The 26,543-nt window shown below is 53.8% G+C and overlaps 4 protein-coding genes across 4 annotated transcripts; all 4 read right to left on the minus strand.

The window, feature by feature from the left end:
* Positions 1-3,882: 3,882 nt before the first annotated feature.
* BESB_081630 (SAG-related sequence SRS22A) lies at positions 3,883-4,805 on the minus strand (the record flags this gene model as incomplete). Its single annotated transcript, XM_029366513.1, has 2 exons — positions 3,883-3,977; positions 4,259-4,805. 2 exons carry the CDS (start codon positions 4,803-4,805, stop codon positions 3,883-3,885), a joined length of 642 nt encoding a protein of 213 aa, XP_029216973.1.
* A 2,313-nt stretch (positions 4,806-7,118) lies between these two features.
* On the minus strand, positions 7,119-7,964 carry BESB_081640 (uncharacterized protein; the record flags this gene model as incomplete). The annotated part of the gene is made up of 2 exons (XM_029366514.1): positions 7,119-7,216; positions 7,448-7,964. The coding sequence occupies 2 exons, from the start codon at positions 7,962-7,964 to the stop codon at positions 7,119-7,121; spliced, it is 615 nt and encodes a 204-aa protein (XP_029216974.1).
* Positions 7,965-10,394: 2,430 nt separating this feature from the next.
* Positions 10,395-14,032, minus strand: BESB_081650 (uncharacterized protein; the record flags this gene model as incomplete). Its single annotated transcript, XM_029366515.1, has 5 exons — positions 10,395-10,459; positions 10,735-11,275; positions 11,804-11,878; positions 13,220-13,254; positions 13,501-14,032. 5 exons carry the CDS (start codon positions 14,030-14,032, stop codon positions 10,395-10,397), a joined length of 1,248 nt encoding a protein of 415 aa, XP_029216975.1.
* Positions 14,033-19,883: 5,851 nt separating this feature from the next.
* On the minus strand, positions 19,884-20,761 carry BESB_081660 (SAG-related sequence; the record flags this gene model as incomplete). The annotated part of the gene is made up of 2 exons (XM_029366516.1): positions 19,884-19,966; positions 20,227-20,761. 2 exons carry the CDS (start codon positions 20,759-20,761, stop codon positions 19,884-19,886), a joined length of 618 nt encoding a protein of 205 aa, XP_029216976.1.
* Between the last annotated feature and the right edge of the window lie 5,782 nt (positions 20,762-26,543).

A 26,543-nucleotide genomic window follows, 5' to 3' on the forward strand; every position in this document is an offset into this window, starting at 1 on the left:
CAGAAGATTCTCGTGCAAACAGTTGAGGGGCGCCGCCGACAGCCATGGAGTGGAGTCCGTGATAGCGGTTGCTCCGATTCCCGGGCGAATGCCAACAGAGGCACCTGTGGGTGACCCACACGAGCGTCAAGGCTCTACGACCTCTGCTGACAACAGGGCGGGCGAGAAAACTTGACAGGAGACGAAGTGTCTGCCTCCGGCTACTCAAGCGCAGAGAGACACAGGGTCACACATGCAAGGCATCGTCTACGCGCTGCTTCACTTCTGAGGTGGCTACACAGTATCAGAAGCCCGCAGCGTCAGTACACAGATTTCTGTTTAGCTTCCGAGCAGGGAGATACAATCCGAGGGAAACCTGCGGTTTAGTTACCCTATGACTCCACCGTAGTAGTGAATACGCACTCCTTTGACGTTTGACCAGCTCCCTGATCATCCTGGTTTGTTCGTTCGTTTGCGACCGCGGTGCCGCATTTGAGTGTCAAAACCTTCTGTTCCTGCGGCAGCGTGGTCACAGAGGGTGCATAGTCTTTCACATTGTCCTCGGAAACCGACGCGATAGCGCCGGACGCGTTAGTCTCTTGAGGTCCCGAGCGAGCCTTTTCGGGAACAGGTTTCTCCGTGAGCTTGGCGTCGGGAAGGATGCTCGACAGGCTCTCCGGCTTCTCCTTGTAGAACACCAGTGTCTTGCTGTCGGAGTACGGAGGGAGAAGCAAATAGTTCGCAGGGCACCTGAAGGCTGTGCCGCTGTTGGGTGCCGAAATCGCGAGCTGCAATGGTTCGTCGGTAATTATAAAAGATTCAGGTATTAATACGAGTATGCCGGCGGTACTTCTGGCTCAGTAGGTTTCATCGGGTCTCGGTGATCCGCCACACGAATGGCGGCCGCCTGTTAAATAGCGAGCAGGACGGCGGCAGCTCTGCCAAACGACGAGTATGAGAGCTTCATCTTGAGTTGCCCAGAAACTGGGAGAGCTAAAGAGGAAAGAAGAGGGTGGGTGGTTAGGAAGCACTCAAAGCAAGACTGAGAGGGCTCGGTTCGAGTGCAGGAACAGGAAAGAGCCTAATAGAGGCAATCAACATAAAATATGCAGTACAACAGTGAAAATCTCACCTCTCATAGTTCCACGTTTACGGAAGGGACGCTGTGTGGAAAAAGCCGATGCAGCGCCTGATCTCTGTGAACAGGTTCTGTATGATTGCAGTCACCACTACCCCACTGGACTGCTTAAGACAGCTAAAGGTGTTGTTGGAGTTCAGTATCCTTCTACATTAAGATTATTCTCGTTTTCACTATGGCTTCCAGTGTTACCTTAGCCTTTTGCGTAAAAACCAAACTTATCGGTTTCTTCTTCAAGACATATGCACACCAGTGACGGCTCAGGAATGAAGTCTTGCCAATTACCATACACGCCACCAACGACCAATGATGGAGTGCTGAATGGATGCTGTCCTGGCCTCCTTTACTCCATTTCTGCAGTCGCTGGGCACAAAACCAGGGCACAACCTGCCACCCCGCGTCCCTCGCCTCCGCTAACGGAACGGCGCGCGATTGCGAGGAAGTACACCGCAAACGGAAGTCAAAAAGTAGTAGCATCCACCCCAGAATGGCACCGGACAGCAACTCGCGTTGTTTGCAGATACTAAAACTCCTTAATCGCGATGAGAAGGGTGCGATGCTCGCCCGCTCCGAAAAACAGACGCCACTGATTCCGTTGGGTCTCCTCCCCGTCTCCCTGGCCCCTTGCGTTCTCGTTTCTGCAGGATACCCTCTGCTCTCAGTGACATACACACAGTTGGATGTGGGTAGAAGAAAAATTTCACTGCATCTCCTGGGATTCTCGATCCATATTAAGTCGAGTGTACAGGAGGCAGTCACCAGGGAAAAAGAATGCGCCGCAGCAACTACAGGACCTGGACAGAAAAATGCAGCGCGTCGTCGCCCCAGTCGACGTCTCTGGCTGATCGAGCGGAGACACCTGAGGGGGGAGGACGCAGCTAGCCGTGGCGCACTTGCGGGAACCGAATGAGTCGCCGAGTCCTTCCCTAGCCGTGCCAGCCGGGATAGATGCTCAGTCTAGGATTCAGAAATACATACAGGTTTTCCGTTTTTACGCTGTCAAGCCTTTCTCCACCACGAGGTTCAACTGCTGAGACACCTGTTGAGACTTTGCAGCCACTCTGCCAGTCGGGAAGGGCAGGACTGGTATGCACTCCTCTGCTTGAGACGCGCTGGCTCTTTACAACCTGATTACCCCACCTGCGCCAGCAAGTGCCGAGTCAGTGTCGATCGGCTTGCCGTGCGGACTGTTAGGCCACGAGTGCATTCTCTAACCGCTTCCGATGGGCGGTGTCGTTATATAAATCTATTAATGCTTGTGGAGGTCGCTCACTTCCGCATCCAACACTCAACCCGTATTGACGGGAGAAAGCGAGCCCCGATTCTCTCGAGGCCCCGAAGACATTTTTCTACAAAGAGGGGACCGTGTCGCGGTGATGCCAATGTGCACAGTACGGTAGTAGACGTACACATCTGTGTGTGTGTGTGTGTGTCGAATGTGGCGCAGCGGCACCACGACGCCATCGCTCACGAACCGACCGCAGCTATGGAGTCTGTTCAGTTCACAGGCAAAGCCCAATGAAGTAACGGCGATCCTTCAAGTCTGCAGAAGGCCTGGTTAGAGAAACACTGGGCGCTCCGCTCCTGTTGTCGCTGGCGCACGCTCGGGCGTCTGCGCCCATCGCCATCGCCTGGCCAAGGATCGGGACGTGTTCCTCCCGTGCGAGCAAGCTGCTACATGCAGCGAACGCCCGTCCACAAAAAGCATGAATATTAATCAAGGCTTCCTCCCTCACTTGGTTCACCAAAATACTGCCTTGCCGTTGTTGCTTGCCGAAGTTACCGGATTACTCGTACGGAGGCAACTGTTGTGCCACATCTGGGATTGACTTATGCCTTCGCCTTGAAATTAAGCATCAGGTATATATATATATATATATACACGGATATATACACACACATTCGGCATACATACGTGTTGCGTATATACCCGCCTCCGAGGACAGAAACTCTAGGGCATGCTGCGCGGCTCATCTGCCAATGTTAATCGCCCGTCCATGGGTTCTAAAGACAGCGAACCCTCTAGTTGAAGGAAACGTAACGGCAGGCATCCTCCTCCGGTGACGCCTTCTCCCCAACAACGTTGCTATCTGTGCTGCAGTCCCAGAGTTGCACTTCAGGCGCGCCCTTCAGTGTCTATACGGATTAAGTATGACTTGCTGGGGGATGCTTCTCTGATGTCTAAGTACCACAAAAATGGTGTGATGGACGACACCTTGAAACTGTGTGACGGCGATGTATTATCCTACGTTGAATGGGCGGTGTGTCTTGTGAGTGAACAGCGTCACGCAAGGCTCTAGAAGTTGTCGCTATCTGGTGAACGGGGAGGGCGACGAATGGACGAGGCCACCGTGTGCCTCTCTGCTTCGCAAATTCGCTGGGTTGTTTAGGACCCCTCTGTTCGTTCGACATGGGGAGGCGAGAGCCAGATCACACGTGCGGCAGGCTTTACCGCTGTACAGCCCCCAACTGCGCTTAAAATAGACTGCGACGCACATAGCCTTTGATAAATCTCCTAAGCGCGTCTCGGCAGCGGCTGCCGGGAAAGAACCCCCTGGCGGGACCTCTTTTGTGGGACCCACTTCAGAAAAAAAATGGCGTCGAGGCAGCTGGCATCCCCATATATTCCGTGGCACGAGCCAACCGTGGTGCACATCTGCGCCTCTATGCCATCGTCGCGCAAGGTACGTAGAACCGACACCGTCACACTGAGTTTGTGTCCTAGCAAGCGCGACAGAGCCACTCGGAAGCGGAAACAGAAAATCTCATGCAAGGAGTTGAAGTGCGCCGGCGACAGCCATGGAGAGGAGTCCGGTGACAGCGCTTGCTCCAACTGCTGGGCGAAATCCAGTAGACGCACCTGCGGGAGACGCACACGCGCACACACTACACACATCGAAACACCATGCACCGTGCTGAAAACAGGCGTGTGCAAAAACATTAAAGCGGACGACGTGTCTGCCTTCGTTCACTCGCGCACAGAGAATTACTCAGTCAGACACGCCAGCCAACGGCGTTGCACTGCTCTACTTTTGAGGCGGCCACACAGTACCAGAAGCCTGCAGCGTCGAGTCCTTTGAATTCGGTTCCGCCTCCCAGTATGGAAACACTGTCTGCAGGCGCGACTTGTGGTTCGCTTACCAGTTGACGCCACCGTAATAGTGACTACGCACTCTTTTGGCTCCTGATCAGTATCCTGGTTACTCGCGACTGCTGGCTGTGTGTTTGGCGAGGGGCCGCATTTGAGGGTCAAAACCTTCTTCTCCTGCGGCAGCGCAGTGACGGAAAGTGTGTATTCTTTCACATCGCCCTCGGAACCCGAGGCGATAGCGCCGGACGCGTTAGTCTCTTGAGGTCCCGAGCGAGCCTTTTCGGGAACAGGTTTCTCCGTGAGCTTGGCGTCGGGAAGGATGCTCGACAGGCTCTCCGGCTTCTCCTTGTAGAACACCAGTGTCTTGCTGTCGGAGTACGAAGGGAGAAGCGAATAGTTCGCAGGGCACCTGAAGGCTGTGCCGCTGTTGGGTGCCGCAACCGCGAGCTCCAGTGATTTGTCGCTACATGTCGGCGGCACTTCTGGCTCAGCAGGCTTCATCGGGTCCTGGTGATCCGCCACACGAATGGCGGCCGCCTGTTGGATAGCGAGCAGGACGGCGGCAGCGCTGCCAAGCGGCACGATCGAGAGCCTCATCGTGAGTTACCTAAAAACGGGGAGAGCGGAAGAGGAGAGAAGAGAGCGGGTGGTTAAAAACCACTCAGGCAAGTTTGAGAGGGCCCTCTTGGAGTGCGACAGCAGGAAAGGGACCGATAGAGGTAGTCAAAGTAAACCACGCGGCAGAAGCGCTGAAGGCCTGTCACAACCATCACAGTTGCACATCCCCTAGTAAGGACGTAGTGCTGAAAACATGGATGCAAGACATAATGTCACCGAACCACCGTATGCACACCAGCGACCGCTCACGCAAGAAGCCCTGTCAGTTAGCAAATGAACCAGCAACGACCAATGCAGGGGTGTAGAATGGAGGCTTCTCTAGCCTCCTTAACTCATTTTCTGCAGTCGGTGGGTACAAAACCAGTGTATGACCTTCCACGCCGGGTTCCTCACCTCCGCTACACAAAGGCGCACCGATGCCGAGGATGTACCCCGCAAACGCACGTCAAACAGTTCATAACATCAACACCAGAATGGCAACAGACGGCAACTCAGCTAGTTTACTGCTCACTCACCCCCCCCAGAAGAAACCCACACAGCATCGATTTCCTTGTGTATCCTTCCCGACTCCCGGCCGCACGCGTCCTCGCTTCTGCTGGACGCCGCCTGCTTTCAGTCGGTCGCTTACAGTGGGACGTGAGTAAGGGAATTAATTCAACGCTGCTTCGGAGGTACTCCAACACTAGTGGGACTCGTGTACAGGAGGCAGTCACCGGCGAGAATGAATGCGCCGCAGCAACTACAGGATCTGGACAGAAAAATGGAGCGCGTCGTCGCCCCAATCGACGTCTCTGGCTGATCGAGCGGAGACACCTGAGGGGGGAGGACGCAGCTAACCGTGGCGCACTTGCGGGAACCGAATGAGTCGCCGAGTCCTTCCCTAGCCGTGCCAGCCGGGATAGATGCTCAGTCTAGGATTCAGACATACATACAGGTTTTCCGTTTTTACGCTGTCAAGCCTTTTTCCACCACGAGGTTCAACTGCTGAGACACCTGTTGAGACTTTGCAGCCACTTTGCCAGTCGCGAAGGGCAGGACTGGCGGTCAATATATGCAGTCCTCTGCTTGAGACGCGCTAGCTCTTTCCACGCTGATCACCCCACCTGCGCCAGCACGTACCGAGCCTGTTTCTGCTCGGCTTGCCGGGCGAGCGAACTGTTTATGAGAGTCCCCTCTTGTAACTGGCTGAGGGCGTTTAAAGCGGGTCAATCACTTCCGCCTCTGTCAGACGACACTCAGCACATGTTGACGGTAAAACGCGAACGCCCTTCACCCGAGGGCCGCACGACATATCCCTACGAGCCCGTGCCGCAGTGATGCAAATGTTCGCAGTTCGACATTATAAATGCACGTCTGGGCGTGTGTTAGATAAGCGTCTCTTTTTTTGGAGGGACGTCAATCGCAAGCAAGCCCTAATGGGTCCAGCATTTGGGACCGCCGTCAGGATCTATGTTGAAAACCTAGACAGCGAACGCAGTCGTGGTCACCGGTAGACGGATTGCCTGCCGCAAGCAGTCCTGTCTAGGCTGGAGCAACTGAAGAAAAACTGAACGCTGTGCTGCATCCCCTTGGGCTACTCTTCGTCTGTGGCATGCGAAGCCGCTACGTACGTGACGACTGAAACGAACTGGGAGCGGGTCTGCCTCCGTGCCTTTGGATGCCCACTGAAGAAACCGGGTTCCACCAAATCATATACTCACAGCAGAATACAGCGAGTCACTACTTAATGTACGTTGCTATTCATACGTCACCGGCAGACAACACGAACGGTATCACTATTCAGGGAGCCTCTAAGAGGCACTCGCAAGTGGCGAGGCCTGCGGAAAAGAAGTCACACAGCAGGGACATATGTCTGTTCAAACCATTGAGCACGACGAAAGATGCGGTCTCAACAGGGGCTGCGGCACAAGTACAAGATACGTCTTCCGCTATCCATGTGAATGTATGAAGCCCGAGGCGATTCGGTTTTGACTGCACCATCGGGCTGCTTCTGACGGCGTAATTACGCAACATGATATCAACAACGGGGACGTTCTCACGAAGTTCCCATCTGCGTGAAAGACAACGATTCACTCGCAGCCATAGCATGCGTCATTCTTCGGCAGCAATCCAAAACGAAGAAACCGGCAAACGCTCCAGAAACAGAGGTGCCTTTTACGCCATAGTACATAAGAACGCTTGCCAAAACCAGCAGGCGCCATTCTCCTACCAAGCGGCTGAGTAATTCGGGGACGAGATTCGATTTAGCGGCGTCGAGCTCGAGTGTTGGCGTCGACCGGGAAATGTGTGTTATTATGCAGGCAGCGGAGCAATACCGGACGTGGCAAGCGAAACGAGGCCCGCGATGGCGAGTGTGTTGCCCGCCGAGCTAAACGCCGCAGAATTGCCAGCTGTTAACACACACGCACCCACACAGAAACCAGACTTCGGTACGCATTTAGTATGCAGCACGTTCACGACGTGTCCTCGAAAGAGAAGAACCGGGAGGTAGGCTACAGCGGATGCCTGCGTGCTCCATCACTGCCCGCTGCTCCTGCAGAAATGAATGGGTTTCCTGTGCAAAACTAGTCGCTGAGCTAGGTCCCCCAGATGTAGACCCGATGATGCACCTAGGATCTCACCTGATGTGACAGTGACAATGACCTCGCAAGACTGGGCGACCATGGACTCCCGTTGCGCCACCGGCATGTTTTCTTCCGACATGGGCTCGCATTTGAAACTGAACATTTTCTCTCGCTCCGGCAAAACCGGGACCACCAGTGTGTACTGATCCGGAATGTCGATGACGCTGGCTACTTCACCGTTGCCATCCGGTGCAGCGGGCGGGACGGGGGTTTCCAGCAGCGTCGCGTCGGTAAGAATTTCGGTGAGTACTCGAGGCCGGTCCCTGTAGAACACGAGGGGGTGGAGTTTGGAGTATTCGGGGGCAAGCACAGGAAGCGTCAGAGGGCACCTGAAAACTGCCGTCCCGTTGGACTGCGAAACCACCAAATTCAGCTGGTCTGTCTCACAAACCGGAGGGTCAACGGCCTCCCCTGCAGAAGTCGAACCCCGGACCGCTTGAATGAGTGTGCCCGCGCTCTGGAAGGAGAGCGCGGCAGTTGCGGCCGCTGCAAGGTATCCGGGAGGGAGCCTCATCTTCGTTCACCTGAAACAGGGAAGGTGACACGGAAGGCACCAATACTTCGACTTAACTACTAGATGCCTCACGAATATGGCGTCCTGTCATATGTTACACCAAGAGCACCCCGGTCGAGGAATGCAGCTGCCCATTTCCACAGGGGACCGGAGTAGACGCCCAGCTTCACTGTCGTACTGGGTGCGCCGTGAATGACGGCGAACCGGTGTCCTGGAGAGCATGCCCAGATGCGTTCGTCGGCACGTGTGACGCTCTCAGCACTGCGCAGAGAAGCCAACTGGAGGTCACTGGAACAAACCATCGAGCGGCAATGCTTCAGGGGATCAAGACACCTCAAAAATAGCAAAATGTGGGGACCATGCGCCTACGGCTCTCACGGACGCCGGCTGACGACTTGCGCGCCACGCCCAGTGTGATTGCCCAAATGCGGGCACGCTGTATGAAACACCATGGAAAGCAGTGAACGCGCAGTTAACGCGCCTTAAATGCCTCTCACGAGGAGAGGGCGGCCGCCATATGCAGCTTCTGCACTCAATGTGATGTGCCTCGCCGCACACAAGTCTGCTCCTCCGAAGTGTGCGCCGCGCAACTCTGTCTGTCCGCGCTGGGAGTACCGCAAAAGTGTCGCCTTACCGAGGGGGTTTCGAAAATTGACGTCCGTGAACGTGAGAAACTGCAGACTGACTCTTGACAAGTGCCGCTACACACCAATACATCAAAGGCGGAGGAAGGGGCAAAGAGTGCCGCGAGCCCCTGGGTTGCTGGGCAGGCAGGCCTGGCAGCGCTGCACCCGACCGCCTTGCTTTGAAGGGGAACGGCTGTCGGTTTTCGCGCAGTTGCCCGTCTGTGTGGGGTGAACGGATCTTCGACGGAGACATCGATTCGAAAAAATTCCGCCATGTCTGCAGCACGTGTGAGCCAGTGCTGCCATAGAGAGGATGACTCTGGCGCGCCTCGCCACCCATGGCGCATCCAGAGCAATGCAGCTCGTGCGTCTAGCCTGTCAGGGAACCCAAACACCGGACTTGCGGCAATTCCAGCTTTGCAACCGGCCGCGTCCTGAGCGGCAAAAACGAGCCTACTGTAACTTCTGCCATTTTGCGGTACGAGCAATTTTTCCGTGCCTAGTTTGGCGTCCAGATATCACATCATGGTACGAAATAACTTGATCTCTCGGGTGCCTCTGTCGAGAAATATCTATTTGTGCCAAGAAGAGAAGCTTAACCCTACAGAACGAAACACTGGGAATACGGACTGAGGGAAACTTCGAGGGCCGCTCAAGAACAAGCTCCCGGGCAGCATCTGCCCCTTAGTGGTCACCGTTTCTGGGGTTTCTTGCTTTAGCAGAGCTTGAGGTACTCGCTTTAACGACCATCAAGGTGTTCCTTGGCCGCGCAGGATGTGTCGGCCTAGCAGTGCCTCGATAACAAGCCCACGGCAAACAGAAAGCAGTCTACGGCAAACAGAAAGTAGAGCCAAAGGCAAAACCGTTCAGCACTTAAATCCACAATATAGCGAAGGTTTCGTGACACACGGTTCTGGCACGAATCGTCCGCGCAGAGCCTCGGTTAGATAGAGGGTGACTCAAGCGACGAGCAGTCAATGATGAATGACGAGGAGCCCGAGGTTAGAGATGGAAAGCACACGCAGCGGGGTCTTCATTTCAAAGATGCTGTGTGGGATTACCTCTTAGTGGAGGACAACTGCTTTAGTGTGCAATACAGCCCTGTAGGTACTTGGGATGGGCACCAAATGCTGCCTGCTTCTTGCTGCATAATTGGTACGAGTTGCTGCGTAGCTTTATTACCCTAGTCCGCCGGTAACTGATACGCTGAGTGCTATCAGCGGTTGCCGGGATCGACTTCAGCTCAACGCGGTGCACAATGATAAGAAGTACAGGTTTCGAGTTCAGGCAACATGACTACCGTACGGTGCGGTCCCTTATGTCGAAGTCCGTACGAGGTCACAGAGCTACTGCATTATCTCGCCGTGAGTATGAAGACACCTGAGGCGTAATAAGCGCGATAAGCTGCGGTAGAGTTCCCTTGTCGGCATTCAACGCAGGGTGGCAGCGACGATTGCGGAAAGGCAGTGGATTCAGTGTCCAGGACTACCTGTTGCTTAATAACGATTCCGTCTTCCAGCTTCCAAGCAAACATGATTACCGTGATATTGAAATCCAACACTTTTAGCTGTCTTAAGCAATACGGTTCTCCTCCCCCCCTGATCGCGTATACGAGAACGAGCCGGTATCCCACATTCCCCAGGAGAATCCGTGGCACATGAGCCGTCTGTTTCACAAATGGAAGTCTTTCCTCAGAAAAACAAAACGCTGACTGGTATGTCGCCCGTCTTCAGCCATCCATTGACGAGTTATAAGGGCGACTTCGCTTTCAGCAGCCTCTTTCAGGTCGTCTCTCCGCCGGCTCTCAGGCAAAGAGTTGAAGAGCGCTGGACAACGTCATGGAGAGGAGTCCCGCGACAGCGCTCGCCGCTGCAACAACCGGGCGAAAAGATGCGGACGTGCCTGTCGAACAAACACCTAGAACGCTGGCAGTGCCTGAGAGGTGCGGCACGCGAAAGGCTCCGACGCAAGCACAAGCCTGGTTACACTCTGGAGCTCGCTTGTGGAATCTGAAGCGTCCAATATCTTGCAAGCATCATTCCACGACAAGTGTGTTGTTTTGAAACACGCATCAGGCGCGGTGTGCAAACCAGATGAGGCCGATCGGCTGAGGGAAGCAGCGACGTGTTGGGCGTGTGACTCACCGCTTGATGCAACCGTGATTGTGATTTCGCAGGACGCAGGGACATCTTCTGGGTTTGACTTCTCTGAAGGACTCTTGTCTTGACCGGATTCGCATCTAAAGCGAAGTACCTTCTCTACCGCTGGCAATACGGGAACCGACAGTGTGTAGCGCTTCACCTCTCCCGCCAAGCCGCCGCTGCCGCTGCCACCACCGCTTTTGGAGTCCTTGTGAACAGTGATTTCCAGCTTCGCGCTGGGAATTACTTCAGAGAGCTTCACATCATGTCCGTCGAAATGCACCAATGGCTCGTTTTCTACAAACTCAGGTCGAAGCACCGGAAGCTTCGTGGAACAACTGAACGCAGCCTTCCCGTCGACCTCCGAGATGGTCAACGTGAGGGGATCCTTCTCACACACTGGCGGTTCCGTGGATGGGGTGGTGGGGGTCGTCGACCCGTCTCTCGCTGTGCTCAGAGCAGTTGACTGCTGGAGGGAGAGGGCAACCGCAGCTGCCACGCCAAGAGTAGCGGGCGAAAGTTTCATTCTGAATAACGTGTGCGCCTGCAAGGATGGACAAGGAAGGAGAAGGTATTTTTCGAAGCTTCTCTGCTCGACGGACGAGCCAGCAGAAATGCAGAACAGCACCCATGGTAAGAAAGATGGGCGCACCGATGCTCCTGAGAAATGAGAACATGAATTGCCTTGGCTCCCGTTGCGACCTGTCCATTCAACCGAGAGTCTCGACAACGATATCACGAGAGAGGGAAGTAAAGCTCGCTTCAGGTTCTCCGTCAGTAACGTGCCCGAAGAAAGGACATGTATAATTCACTCGATTGATGTTTGTAGGTGTTCATCCGGATCCGCGTCGATCGGCATTGACGGGACCTTGGGATTGCAGCCACACCAGACGGTGGCAGACACACGCGAAGCTCAGGTCTTTCAATGCATTTTGAAATGGTCTGCAGTACTAAACAAAGCTCGGTGCCTAAGAATCTAAGTGATTTACACGATTAGAACCTCAGAGCCGTCTTCTCGTTTTAACTCAGCCGAGGCTTTTTCCCGTACCGTTCCTACTTATAATGCCCTTACCGAAGAACCAGGTAAAATGAGCCCTTCGCCCAGCGATGAATGGTAGGTCAGGTTGTAGACGGGACAGACTGATACCTGCAAAGAAGGTTTAGAGGGAATGATCGAATGACAATGGTGAGAATGCTTGAGTGGCCCGCTGATCCATTGTGGCGTGCCGCTTGTAGCGCACCCACGTGCCCCTTCGGAAGGGTTGGAAGCGCCCGCTGAGTAACACTCGGATGTGCGGTGCATCAACGCTGGGAGCGCTCCTCCTGATAATGCGCCAACGAGGCGCGATAAGTTAGTTATTGTCAAGCGCGACAGTTCTTTTGAAACCACCAGAGTTAATACCACGGTTCCATTCTAATGCTTCTGTGCGATTGTCCAGATGGTACAGTCACGTTGTGCGGCCGTTCACTCTGGTGCAGTATCGAGGGAAGCCGTGCTACTTCACAAGGCCGGAACTCAACTCCGGGATCCCTTTCGAGAGGGACGCTACGAGTGATGCGTACGACAAAAACACGGACGCGGTGCCTGCGCGGCAGCTGCAAAGCCGTCCTGCTCTGGGAATTGTCATTTCGCCTAGTTTTCGAGACACAGGATTCCAGTACGAATCATTGCGGCCGACCATCCGCTAGCTATGAAGTGACGGCACCGACGCGCTATCTTTTATGAGGCGCCAGCGCTGAAGTCGTGCCAAGTAGGAGGCATGGGGTTTTCGTTAACAAGTTGCTCTGCGGAAGTAACTCCTGCGGAAGGACGAGTGACTCAGCCTGGGGAGCACCCGTGTTCCACGCATATCCAAGGCGGCAGAAGCATGTGAATTGACTTTGCGTGCCGCGCTCTATTGGCCACTGTATGCCAGTAGCTGACACGATGAGTGCAATAAACTGTAGCTCGGGTCCTTCCTGACTTTTTGCAGTTCACGCTGGTAACGAAGATAGGTTTCTAGCTTAGGAGGCTGGCGGAGCGGTGTCGAATGGCAATCGCCGTATACGACCGCTGAGGTATTGCAGTATTTCGAGTTCAGCATGACGACGCCTGAGGTGAAGCATGCGCACCTCTTCGCCGCCGACTTCCGTAGGTGGAATTTCATGAAGAGTGCCAGTCACCATAGCGGAACGCAGGGAATACGGCCCCTCCCCTTTATGATAGTGAGGAAGAGCAGCAGCGTATCGCAGATTCTCCAGCAATACCGTGGTTCACGAAACTTTGACAACAGGGAATGCACTGCGTGCGCCGAAATGCGAAAAACATCGTCATCTTGCGCCACCTGCAGCCCTCGGCCTGCTTATTGCGGAAGTGCCTTCGACGAGTCATGTGCAAGGACTCCTCGTTCGCCAGAGTCGCTTCATGCCGTCTCCGGTCGGCTGCTCAGGCGAAGAGTTGAACAGCTCCCGCTAATGCCATGGAGAGGAGGCCCGCGACCGCGCTCACCGCTGCAGCAACCGGGCGAAAAGCCGCGGACATGCCTGTCGAACAAACACGAGGAACACGGACAGTGCCTGTGACGTGCAGCAGGACAAAGTAGGCCCACGAACAAATTGAGGCGTGCGGCCGCTTTGAAGTACGCGTATGCAGTGTGACACGCTCGCTGGATCACGAGCCTTGCCGCAGGGACCGCGTTTTTTTTGGATCGCACACCAATCACGGTATGTTGTCAAACAAGTCTGCGGTTGCTACTCAAGAAATATTGGAAACGTAATCTCGGTCCTCACCCGATGATGCCACCGTGATAGTGATTTCGCAGGAAGTATTTTTAGCCTCTGATTCAGTCTTCGCTGTGGAAGGATCTTCTTCCATCGATGTGCACTTAAAGCCTACGACCTTCTCCACATCTGGCAATACGGGGACGTGCAGAGTGTAGGTCGTCTGTTCGGTGGTCTCAGAATTAGTTTGGCTGGCCGTTGTTTTAGGTTTCGTAGGGCTGGTGTCTTGTTGCAGCGTGGCGCCGGGGATAATTTCGGAGAGCTTCATATTTCTGCCGTCGTGAATCACGAGTTGAGCCTCTGACGCAAACTGGGGCTCCAGCACCGGAAGCTTCGCGGAACATTTGAACGAAGCCTTCCCGTCAGCCTCCGAAATTGTCAGTGCGAGCGGACCTGTCTCACAGGTTGCAGGCTGCGTCGTTGTGGTGGTGTCGGTGGTGTCTGTGTGCGTTCCGTCTCTCGCTGCGCTGAGGGCAGTTGCCTGTTGGATGGAGAGGGCAACAGCAGCTGCAATTCCAAGAGCGGCCGGGGACAGCTTCATTTTGAACAGCCTGCAAAAAAAGAAAGGGTGTCGAGGGCAAGAACAGCTCTGATTTCAGTGATCCTATTGCGAGGAAGACGACCGGGCAGGCATATAGAAATAACTTGAAAAGAGGGGCGCCATAACGGTTTACGAGAGATTCCGTGAGAATAATCAAGTGTCGCGAGTGGCTGGTAGTACGTCGCCAACGCGGTTGAAGGTGGGCTCCCGACGCTCTAACCAGGCCTTTTATTGAAGAATGAAGCTCCCGCTTAACACCCAAGGAGATGATAAGCCCAGGCTCTTGAGAGGATATGCAGATCACGCTGGAAGAAGAGCGGTATTCTTTGTTGCCATTACGAGGGTTGAAATGCTTCGGGTCACGTGCTCGTACATTCCGGCCTCAACGGTCTCTGCCACGGCTGCAAGACTTTCACAACTACGCGACGTGATAGCGGGGAACGGAGCCAAACGTTACCCAACGTTGTAGAGGCATTAGGCTCACTGAAAAGGAGAACGGACATTTTTCTCGCACAAACTTACTAACGCACATGCAATGCGTAGGCCCTCGCCGCGACTTTCTCCTCACCTGTATTATGTTTCAGGAATTGCCCCTCGAACACACGTTTATAGGAAAGCTAAAAATAAGCAGTTGCAGAAAAAAGATGTGCAACAGCTTTGTCTTGGCAAAACCCGACCGGCAAAGGAATATCGTCTTGTGGGGTGAATAAAAATTAAGACTGAAGCGTGTCGCAATGGCGCCAGCCAGCTCCCTCGTACGCTAGGACTGGGCAGACCTCTGTTCAAGGCACGGCGCGCGTGCGGGCGGACCCTACCGCTAAACGCAAAAACCTAAACTGTGGCGAGCAAAGCGGGGAACAACTTCAAATCAGGTATTCATGGTTCTATATATTTTTTCAGGCTACAAAATCCACTATCAACCATACTACATGGTATAGAAGGGACAGTGAAGGGGAACAAGGGCAGGCAATCTCATTTCCCGGCCCGCGTGCCCTCCGACGGTTGAGTGCACGAGCCATTCTCGATAAAGTATCTGCCTCAATAGCGTACCAGCCCAACAGGCGGCAACCGACCATGTGACTCGCAGTCAATAGTTCTGCGTAGCGTATGTGATCGCTGGTGCGTCATATTCACGGGAATGGCGGAACTCATGTCTCTACACACTCGATCTGGAGATGTACTGCCGATTTTCCGGTAGCGCGGAGTCGCACGCGTTATGGGTAATCCATGAAGAAGGAGCTGGGGTGAGATGCAGAAAGCTGGGGAGGGCGAGTCTTTCGTGACGTGTGGGGTCGCGGCAGCTGTTGATAGCCGGCCGCCGACTCTGCGTGCAGGAAAGTCTCGCACTATACCTGCCGTGAAGCATGAGCTAATTCGTTTCTTGCGAGGATAAGAGCAGTCCAGAGGGGTGGTGGTGTACCGCAATCATAAGAATTTGGTGGTTTGTATCTCATAACTGGAGTCATCTTCAGGATTCTAGGAGCTATAATGTCTTCGTTTATTCGATTTGAGTTATACAGTTCTGGATCGCTGATCATTTGTACAGAGACGAACGCGATCGTTGGTAGTGCTATTGCACAAGCGACTTACATCTTATATGGTAGATTTGCTACTATCGTATATCTTACTACCGGATTGGTTCCATGCCAATACTAAATCAGTAGTTCTAATGACTACAGCTTCCAAGCAAACATGATTACCGTGATAGTGGAATCCCACATCAAGAGACCTGGAGGAGCTACAGGGCACTGTAACTCGGCTGAGTGAGGGTGAGACACCAGGACAGTCACGAGGATGTGCGTTATCTCGCGTTGACGCTATCCGGGATCGGCCCTCTGTGAGGGGACTCCTCCTGGAAGTAATCACTTACGTAAGCCTTCGGCTGTTGTCACAGTTCCACCACTCTCAACATCTGTGGCGCAAATCCAGCAAGGGAGTCTACAGAAGGGATGATCCAGATGTAAGGCACGCGAGACCCTCCTTCTGCAGCGACACCGCCTAAAAAGGTGTCGCCCTTCATACCACTCTCATGCATACCGCCTCGGACTCTTCACTGCCACGCAGTTTCCAACGGTAGTGGCAAGCTGTGCTGTTTCGAAGAGGGAATGATACGCGCTATAGCAGGAATGTGAGACGCCGAAAACGCATGCTCATGCTAGTAATCAGCCGAGAAGTCTGTAGTCTTATGGCGTGTTTATCTCATCGGCTGAGCCACAAGTATGTGCAGTAAGAGAGTCTCGAATGCTGGTCCGCCTCGCAGACCTGCGATCCACGGTATCCCCCTTCGACGAGGGGGCGCGCGTGACCATAACATCCAGGGAACAGCCTTTGAGTGGCGCACTGCTCTGTGAAAACCTTCCGCGGAGAGTCGACCAGAGTTCATGACGCAAGGTACGTTGTACCACAAAAGTGGGTTTACGTGGGTGTCTGACTGCAACAACAATAGCGAGCTGCTGAGCAGTGCTGAATTTGCGTCATGCAGGTCCAACTGCGGCCCATCCCAGAATGTATGTCGAGAGTGTCTCGTGTTGTTTTGTTTTCACCTGTCAATCTCTGGAGTGCAACGACTCCCCCGCTCGCACGTAACAATAACCGTACGCAGGATGAGAGCGCGTAAAAGAGTGTTCCGAGGAGAAAGGATAGAGAAGTAAAGAGAAAGGTCAGAGAAGTCATAATCACCTCTGCTGCACGCACCTTCTCCGGTACACGTCGCCGATCACAATGCTAGCGGAAGCTGGACCACTGGCAGTGGGTTGCTTTTGGGTGCTGCTCGCTGATGTTCGCATGCAGGCCTCTAAATGTGCTCGGTAAAACCGCCTGTTAAAAGTAATCCCATTCAAAACCGGTGGTTTTTTAGTATTTATGGCCTCTCTCATTAACCTAGCTCTTTTATATGATATTCGAGCTTTGAATACCCGAATGTTGATACGACAACAATTTATGACTCGAAATGTAGTCAGTGGATGGGTAATTATTTGGGTTTAGGGTTTTGATCACTGCTATACCCCAGAACTGTAACCCTTCGTACCCACACCGCAAGCTTCCAGCCCGCGTCCAGGGGGAGCAAGGTAAAAGCAGACGCACCCCCCACATAACAAAGTCTGCAAAATTGTGGAACGCCTTGAGTCATTGGCTTAAGCGTCGCGGAGCTGCCTGGTATATACGCGGCCGCGACCCCCGGCTCTGCAGTCGAGTCCACGAGCTTGGGGCCAGCGAAGCCGTGGTTTGGCCGCAATGATGTCACACAAATTCAGATACATCGGAGTGGCTACCATAAAGTTCAACGCCGAAATCACGCCACCTGTTTCACAGACGTCAGCGCCTCGGTCCGCTTCTGTAAGCACTGTCTCTCGCGGACATCATCGTAGAAGTCGCGAGCGGGTGCACGGAATGGAACCAACCGGAGTTGATTGTCAAGCTGTTTGGCAGGTGACTGGAATAGCATAGAAGGTGCCTGAGCCTCAGAATTAGCCTCTGGGGTACTCAGAAGCGCCCTTTGTGCCATGGATGATCGAGGACGAAAGTGGAGTCACGGCCGAGGCAATTTCACGGCAGGAGTCCAATCGGTTTCGTGGGCGGCGGAATGCATTTGTGATGGGAAGATAAAGCGGACGTTTTCGTTTGACTTCCATAATAGCATAGGTTATAGGTTAGTTGCACCGACGATACAACATCACGAATGACTACAGAGACTTACAGTGACATAAATACGTATATATATATATATATATATATATATATAATGGACACCGAAGAGACGATAACGCCGCCCCTCGGTGACTTGAATGGGATCCTGCACACAATCCACCAGTCCGCCAATGCGATAGGCACGAGCTCTAATTCTCACCGCCGGACTGAGATGAGGTACGTTCAGGGTGAAGCTTTTGACCTTTGGCAGGGAATTAAACAACACCCGTCGCAAGCAGTGCTGCCAACACCGCGGTCGCACCCGCTTCGGCGTACAGGCTAAGAGCAGCCGAGCCACACATTTAGAGAGCAAAACGGAAGTAGCAAAACCGTTACCGTGTGGGAACAATACGTGGACCCTAGTAACGCCAGCCAAGCGACAACCTAGTGATTAGTTGTCCACGAGAGTGCCCAGCGATGGTGACATCCATGGAACTGTCTACTCATCCGATATCTGGTCCTCTGGTTCCTTCAGGTGTCAACGACTACCCATACGTTCTTCAAAGCTATGCGCCTCCGTTTTTGTCTGACAGATGCACGCAGGAGTATCCATCACTTGCTCACCTGATGCTGCCACCGTGATCTTGACTTCGCACGACGTCTTCTCTGTGTCGCTGCCCCTATCCTTTTGGGAGTGCTCCGCAACGGGCACGCATTTGACACTTAATACTTTTTCCTCGGGCGGCAGAACTGGGACTGTCAGTGTGTACTCCGTCACAGCGGTGTTCGCGGCTCCGCTCCAAGGGATGGCGCTGGCGGCGTGAGGTCCCGCTCCGGAGTTGGTTGCTGCAATTTGCTTGTGGGAAAGAAAAGCATCGGAGAGAACCTGTGACAGGGCTGTACCTTTGCCGTTGTACACTACATGCGTATCCTCTTGGCTATATTAAGGTCCGGGAAGCCGGGGGCCATCTGAAAGTTGCAGTTCCTCTGGGCCCGGAGACACTGAGCTCCAACGTACTCCCTGCCTCGCAGGTTTGCGGTCCCTCTGGCGTCGCCGGCAAGACCGGTTCTTGGGATAGGCCGCCGGCGGCATTCACTTGATGGTACGCGATGAAGTGAGTACTTGCGGCTGTAAGGGCGGCAAGAGGCAGCTTCGTTTTGGAGAGCCTGCGAAAGATGATGCGAGCAACGGCACGCCGCAAGCGGTTCCCTCTAGGACGCGACACAGGGGAAGGGTAGGTATGAAAATCCTGTAGACAAAGACCTTCAAGATCTAACCAGTAGTCCAACTCGTAGTGTACACTCCCCAGAAAAGGAACGGGGAAATAAGATGCCGCGACGATCGCCACTGAGGGTACTGTGTAGCAAGGGGGCAACGAGATCGAGAAGTTCCGCGCGTCTTTTGACGGCGTTCCAAGCCATCGGTGCAGCCGTGCTATGAGGCACGGGTTGAGGAAGATCGTGGTTCTCATTGAACCCGTATTAGGCGGGCCCTCCTCTCCTGTTTTTCTTTCCAATTGCAAGTATGTGTAAACTATCCTCCTCGCATCCGGAAGGCCGATAGGCGGAAAAATTTCAATTACAGTGGTGTTCCGTTTGCATGGCGTTCACGTACGCGCCCACTCCTCTTGGCTTGACAGTACAGATGCTGACTGCCGCGCCGTCAGTTTCTGGAGTCACAGTAGTGTTTTTCGGCGTTTGCTGATGCGGTCCGCTTGGGGTCTTCCCCTTAAGAAATATGCAACGACAGACTCTGAATCCGCTAAAATCAATAAAAGTGTATGTAAACCCAACAAGCTGCCAGCTGAGAAACAAAAGCGGAACGAACGTATCCTCCTGGACGAATCGGGTGCGGAGATCACAGCCAGTGTCGCTGGAATTGTGCTTCCAGTCTCATCATAGAGTCTCGTTCGCCCTGCGCGTGACTGCGTACTTCGCTTTTTAAGAGTAAACAGTTTAGGAATTTGCCATGCGCTGTGGCAGCGTGTATATTCGTACTAATAAATCCCAAACGCGAAATGAGAAAGACCACTGATATGGGGCGGGGTGTGGAGTTATGAACATAAAAGGCGGAGACAAACACAATGCCTTCTCTTCGTTCACCAAATGAAGCTGCTGTAGGAAAGCAGAAAAGAAAGCGAATACAGTTTCATTCGAGCAAACTCGCCTCAGTGTGGTCATTGGAGATGTTTACGTCTTACGTACTCTCTTTCAAATCACGAAGCTACAGGACGCCATTTGTGGCCGCGGAGAGGAAGCCGATGATGGCGGTCGCAGCGGAGACCGTTTGAAGGGCTGCAGATGTTCCTGTTTAGACAAAACGTGGAACCAGCAAAACGGAACTTTCGACAATGAGAAGCCGTGGATGAGGAGCCTTGCACACAGGGTAACTAACACACATGCTTACGTATTATGATGCCATGCGGAAGCATATTTCACGCTTACATCTGCGCCTGTCAACAAGTGAAGGCGAAAATACAGCTTATGCCTGTAGCGTGCAAACTGCAAGAATCTCGTCCTTCGTCGCCCCAGCAGTCCGCATCGGAAGAAATCCCCGCACTTCTCACCTGATGATGCCACTGTGATGAAAACCTCGCATGCTTCGGCCGGTGTGCCCTTCCCCTCCAACTGCTCCTCTTTCTCCCCGTTCTGGGGCTTGCATTTGAAAGCGATTGTTGTCTTCTCATGCGGCAGCTGAGGAACAGTTAAGGTATACCCCTCGTCTGCGCTTTGGGAGGCCGCAGCCTTGGTTCCCTGTCCATTGGACTGTGGTGTTGAGGTAGTTTTTATCAACGTCGCGTCCGTAAGGATTTCTCTGAGATTCTTTACCTCTTTGCCAAGGTACACTTTCTGGACGGATGCTTCAGCATATTCCGGGTCCAGCACCGGAAGTGTCGTCGGGCAAATAAACGCGGCGGTCTCTTTCGGCTCAGAAATCATTAGCTCCAGTTTTTTCGCTGGGGCGCACTTGCGTGTTTCCGTAGGAGCCGGCAGGGGGTCGGGTACGAGTTGCTGTTGAGAATCACGGAGGCTGCCGTTCGCCTGCCCGAGGCAGAACGTAATAGCGACTGTGGCGCCGAGGGAGGCCAGGGAGAGCTTCATGTTGAATCACCTAGAATCGAAAGAGTGGCCGCCGCAACCAGAAGACACGAAATTCACGAGAAAGGTGTAACGCTAAGACTACCAGCGAATCCAAGGCGAAGGATGAAGGCCTAAAGTGGATAAAGTACGCAATGCATATTCGCCTGGGTTTTTACGCCAAAATGACACGCTCGCTGTCCTATACAGCAAGACGCCATGGCAGAGAGCCGTTGGCCCAGCCGCAAATACACTGGTGATTTCACGCTCCGGGTTGCGCTGTCTGATCCAGTCGACCGAGTTATCATGCCGCAGACCAGCTGCCTCCGCCGGAGGATTTTCTTCCATCACTCGTCGTAGTTACCATCGCTTGAGAGGCTACCACCTGGCGAACCACGGACTGCCACCTCGGTCTCCCTTGCACTGTGCTGCCGTGCCCCAGCGGAAGCCTTGCTTGAGGAAATGGCATCAATCCGATTGGTTCAGCACGCAAGTCTCGTTGGTCCGAGAGCATTGAAGAACGCACAGATCTGTTGGCGATGCGCATTTTTCATTCGGCTCCTGCGTCGAAACCCGTTCTCCCTCGCGTGTGCCTCCCTCCCTGCAAAATGCAGCAGGGCCACCGGACGTGCACGTCTCACTCGGAATTGCTTACCAGGGTTCTTGTCCGCACGCGCACAAGTGTCTCTCTCTCGCTCTCCTTGAAAACACTTGACCGAATATTCCACTGCGTGTGCCGTTGTCGTTGTCCGATGTATACATACACGTCGTCTTTGCTTGCAAAAGGCCTGCGGCGAGCCAGCATGAATGACACTGCGGGGCAGAGGGCGCAGAGGGCCCAGAGGGCGCAGGGGGGCGGCGGCGGGCGCGAAAGCGGGCGGCCGATGGGGCACTCGACTCTGGCCGCCCGCGCAGCTGCGTCACACAGCTAAACGCGGAAAGGCAAGCTTGCGGGAAAAGGCAAGCTTGCGCGAATCATGGGCTCAGTGCAAAGATGGCACCGGCGCCCACCTCGCGTTGGCAAGTAGATGGCGCACTGGAGAGCTCGCGCACACATCCTAGTTTGAGGTGACACTCATCTTCAGAAGAAGGAAAGACGGTTTCGCACACGCCAGACAGAACCAGACCTCCGTGCTAGACCTTCAGGCCTATGATACGGTCCGAGCCGTCTTCGTCGACTCTGCAAGTGTGCCTCCCAGCAAATGGCCGCTCACTGAGGGCGATGTTTGTCCAAAAGTCACGAACCCTTCGTCTGAGATACACATTGACCTGTCTGGTTATGCGACAGCTATGAGGCTAGCCGACGCTAGGCTCGTCACTGTGTTTGTGTCTGTCCCAATCGTGCGCCTCGTCAACGTCAACTGGCCTGCGGGACGCGGGGGTTCCCTGCTCAACTCAGCCGGGCAGCGGGTCGCCCCTGCAGGGCTATCACGCCATCGAAATTATGTCCTACGTCTCTACGTACATGAGAGTCAGATTCGTGCACTAGCGTCTTTCGAGATCTCTCCACGTTAACGCTCGACGCTTTCAGCCTGTATAGATGAGTGCAAGTCTGCGGCACGCGGCTGCCGAATGCCACACACAGTCTAAGGGGACGCGGTCGAAAGGACCACGAGACAACACGTGCTTTTTCCACAGCCGCTTTACCTCTGGTCGACAGAATGTGGCAAGATTCCCGCAAAAAACGCGCGAGTTTCTTCATCCTGTTGTCGCCCCGTTAATGCTGGCCTATCAGAGGTTTTAGTATCGTGCTCGGTTATATAACAAATGCAACGCGTTCGAGAAGGCCTGGAGGATTATTGATAGTTGTTCCAAGCTACCGATGCAGCCACGCGACAGTGCAGGGGCGAGGCCACCAGTCGCCCTCCTTTTGTTGCGTATCAGGCGGACCCGCCTTTCCTGTTTTTTTCTCCGTTCCTTAAGCTCGTGTTTAGCGGTTCCAGAGACAATCAAAAGGCATGAATCCATGGATGCATGTCTTATGAAGTGACTCACTCCCGTGGGTATTCGAGGACGCTCGAGAGGCACTAATACAAATAGATATCTGGGAATACCGGTACCGGTATAGCGTGACAGCGGCAACTCCATCTTCTGAAAGTGTCACCGTTGCATCCAGAAGACCGACAGGCTGAAAAGAGAAAGACCGTGGTGCTCCGTCTTCATAGTCTCCACGCAAGCGGCCACTTCTCTTGACTTCACAGTACAGATGCGGACGGCTGACTACCTGGCGTCAGTCTCCGGCCTCATAGGAGTGCATTGTCGATCTCGGTACGCTTGGTCCGCCTCCCTGCAAAGGAATTGAACACCTCCTAACTAACTCCAACGCTGAATAAGCCGAAACCGCGGAGCAACATAACTATTTGTCTTTTTAAAGAACAAAAGAGAACAGGCGGATAGTACCTTTTGGACAACAAGGAACACCGCTAACAGCCTCTGACGGTGCCGATACTTCCAGTCTTCAGACGGAGTCCGGGGCTCCCTGGACATAGCTCATTGACGCTGCAGTACACAGCTCGAATCGGCGGGAGCTCGACATGCACTGTGATAGCGCGCATATATTTGTCCTAGTGGAGCAGAAATGGGGAAAAAAGCCCAGCGGTCTGGGAGGTTGTGTACTGATAGACGGAGAAGACAAGCACGATGCCCATTCTTCATTCACGTGGCGCACTCGCTGTACAGCAGGCAGTAGTGATATTATCGAGTAAAACCTTATTGTGGTCAAACTCGATTGGCTGTCGTCGTAGGAGGTGCTACGTCTGGTGTACTTCTTGAACACAAATCTAGACTTCCGGCCGTGGCTATTGAGAGGAAGCCGATGATGGCACAGCGGGAAGTGTTTGCAGGGCTGGAGATGTTCCTGTTCAGAGAAGACATGCATCCCGGCAGAAGGGGGCCTTCGACGTGGGTGAATGGGATACATTCGGAGGTAACTTATCACCAATGCCCCACCGCGCTACGAAGCGTCTCGGATGCAGGGTCTCGAGCTCGCAGTGGTGTTGTCACCTGTTTGCCCATGCAATATCAAATGCAGCTTGCGCCTGTAGAGTATACACTACTAAAGTGTCGCCTTTAGCCCCCCTAGTAGTGTGTGCGAGAGAGAAACCTTCGCAACTCTCACCTGATGATGCCGCTGTGACGAGAACCTCGCAATCTGTCACCGGCGTGCGACTCAGAAAAAGGGACAATCAGTGTGGGGCGGCTGTGAATAAGGCACTTTGCAGACAACGGAACTGAACCAGTGCTGCTGTGGAAGGACGCCTTGCGGATGCGGGTTCTCGAGCTTGCAGCGGTGGCTTCACGCGTCCACCTATGAATTCGGAAAGGCAGTTTTTGCATGTAGTGTGTACACCGCGGGAATCTCCGCAGGCTCCTGCTCTTTCTTTGTGTTTCTTTCTCCTGCATATGGAATGATTCAAAGCCTCCACGTCTAGCGGATTGAAATTGACTCATCATCTGTTTGCATATCATCTATCAAAGTGGGTACGAGCTAACCTCGTCCTCTGCCGCACACAAAAAATAGGGAGTGCTGTACCGGTGTCGAAAGAGGGTCTGCGTCTAATCAGTCGCGACGATGGCAGCATCCCAAAGTGTCCGTCCTTCGCTTTCCGAATACATTTGCACGCCAAAGGCAACGACACTTGCGCAAATTTGCTCAAGTGTCTATCTCATTGTGTTTGTCGTTAACGACACGCTTCATGAATAGAACTCGCACCTATTAGAACTGAAAACGCAACTTGCCGCCAGAGGGAAAAGGCCGATGAAGGCCCTAGCGGCGACAAGTGTTCGGATCGCTGCAGATGCGCAAATTCGAACACACAACCAGCACAGCAAGCAGACACGCGCGATAGAAAGCATCGGGGGGCAATCATTCGATGAGGAAGTTACTTCACGGCGACAAGTTTGTGACTCCAGTCTACTCTGCCCATTCCTGCCACATTTTCTGTGAGGGCACACGTCTCGAGTGGGGTGTAAGTTATGGTCGTCAGATTGGGGTTATTAAGCATTCCTTTGTACAAGAAATTCTCAGGTGATGCCGCCACGGGGATCGGGACCGCGCATTCCGTCGTGGAGGGAACGGTAGCCTTCAGTCGCCGCGTCTTCTGCGTCCCTCTCCGTTCTTGAACTTTCTGTTTCACGCATTTGAAACTTAATGGGAACGCCTCAGACGGCGGTTCAAGGACGATACGCCCAAGAAGAAAAGGTTGGCGCACATGCCGGAACGCCCCTGAATGTTATGACTGAGGAGACGGTGTTGCGGCAGCACACCTGGTCATGTACCATGTACGAGTGGATACAGGTAGCCTTTGGACGAAGTTGATGAAACCATCTCATCAGGAGATAGCTGTGCACCTGAGTAGAAGAAGGCCGCACACGAACGTTTATGCGTCGCTCACCTGATGCTGCCGCCGTGTTGATAACATCACATGCCGTAGGAAGCGTGTCCTGCAACTCCATCTTGCTCTTTGTTTCTTTTGTTTCGTGTCCGTTAGCGCCCTTATTCTGCGTGCACATGGATCCTTCATCTGTAGTCTAGGTGGGAAGCTCCGGCACCGTGAGAGTATACGCAGACGCTTTTACAGCGGGAGCACACGCAGGCGCGGAGACGGAAGCAGGTATAACTGCGTCGGCAGCGGATCAATCCGTCTTCGCCCGTTTGGCTTTGAGGAGGGTCTCTAAAAACTTTCGCGTGTTGAAGAGTACTTCCTGGGGATCTGCAGCCTCTTTGAAGTCGGGCTTGCGCACCGGGAGGGCAATAGGGCATATGAACGACGCTGCTCGGTTGGCTTTCGAAACGGAGAGCTTCAATGGCCCCTTGGTGCATGCCAGTGCATCAGAAATTTACAGGCGGTCTCGGCTAAACTAGAAGCAGAGCACCTTCTGCTCTACCCACGACAAAGAGGCGTCGATTCTAGGCATGCTTACCGGCTCTGAAGCCGGTTTCGGGCCCAAGAAATGAATGCCAACCTCTAGTGAAGGACGATTTCCGCGTCACACGCCTTGGCCACGATCAAGCGTCGCTGTCGTTATTACAACGTCGAGAATGCAGGCCTGCAATCACAACTCGCGTCAGCCCCCCCTGCCGCCTCAGGGGCCTGGGCGGCTGGCCACTGGTCCGAGCCCCGACTGGACTCCCGCGTCCGTTTGGGCCAGGGGAGCCCGGGACAGCTACCTGTAGCGTTCACTCTCTAGGGGTTGTTATAATTTATTAGAATAACCCTTGGGGTTGGTGGATTCAACCAGTGAAAGAAAAGCCACCGCCAAGGCAAGTGTCGGAAGCTTGGTGAGACCGCTGAACAATTTCAGCGGCGTCTGCGCTCAACTCCTCTTAGACCCCACCTGTTTGTGAGTCGCCTCCAAGTGTTGTCCCGTTGTTGCGCCTGTCACCTACCTTGGTGAGATGGACAACACCAGGCGTGTTTTCTCAATGCTGGTCAACTAGGCTTTGGTATCTCCACTGAGAAACACAGCAGCTGTAAGAGAATGAGTGACAGCGCAGGCAACTGTGTGCGCGACTAGCTTGCACCCCCCTCCCAGCTAGAGTCGGAAGATTAAGCAGGCACACGTCGCATCTGAGGGTCAGACTCAGACGCATGAGTAGCCACTCGGATTCTCGGAGATAGACTGTGAATCACTCGCTTCTCGAAGGAAATTTGCTGGCATAAGTGACTTAGAGAAGCGAAAATGCCTTCTGTGCGGCCTGAGGTGGTCCGACACGTATAACTGAAGAACCCCTGCACTGTGTTGCAACTACTTGACCTACCAACGCTGACAGCAGACGTGTATGGCTGAGACCTGCCCTACACCT

This window comes from Besnoitia besnoiti, chromosome VIII (genome assembly GCF_002563875.1).
Source record: "Besnoitia besnoiti strain Bb-Ger1 chromosome VIII, whole genome shotgun sequence".
NCBI lineage: Eukaryota > Apicomplexa > Conoidasida > Eucoccidiorida > Sarcocystidae > Besnoitia > Besnoitia besnoiti.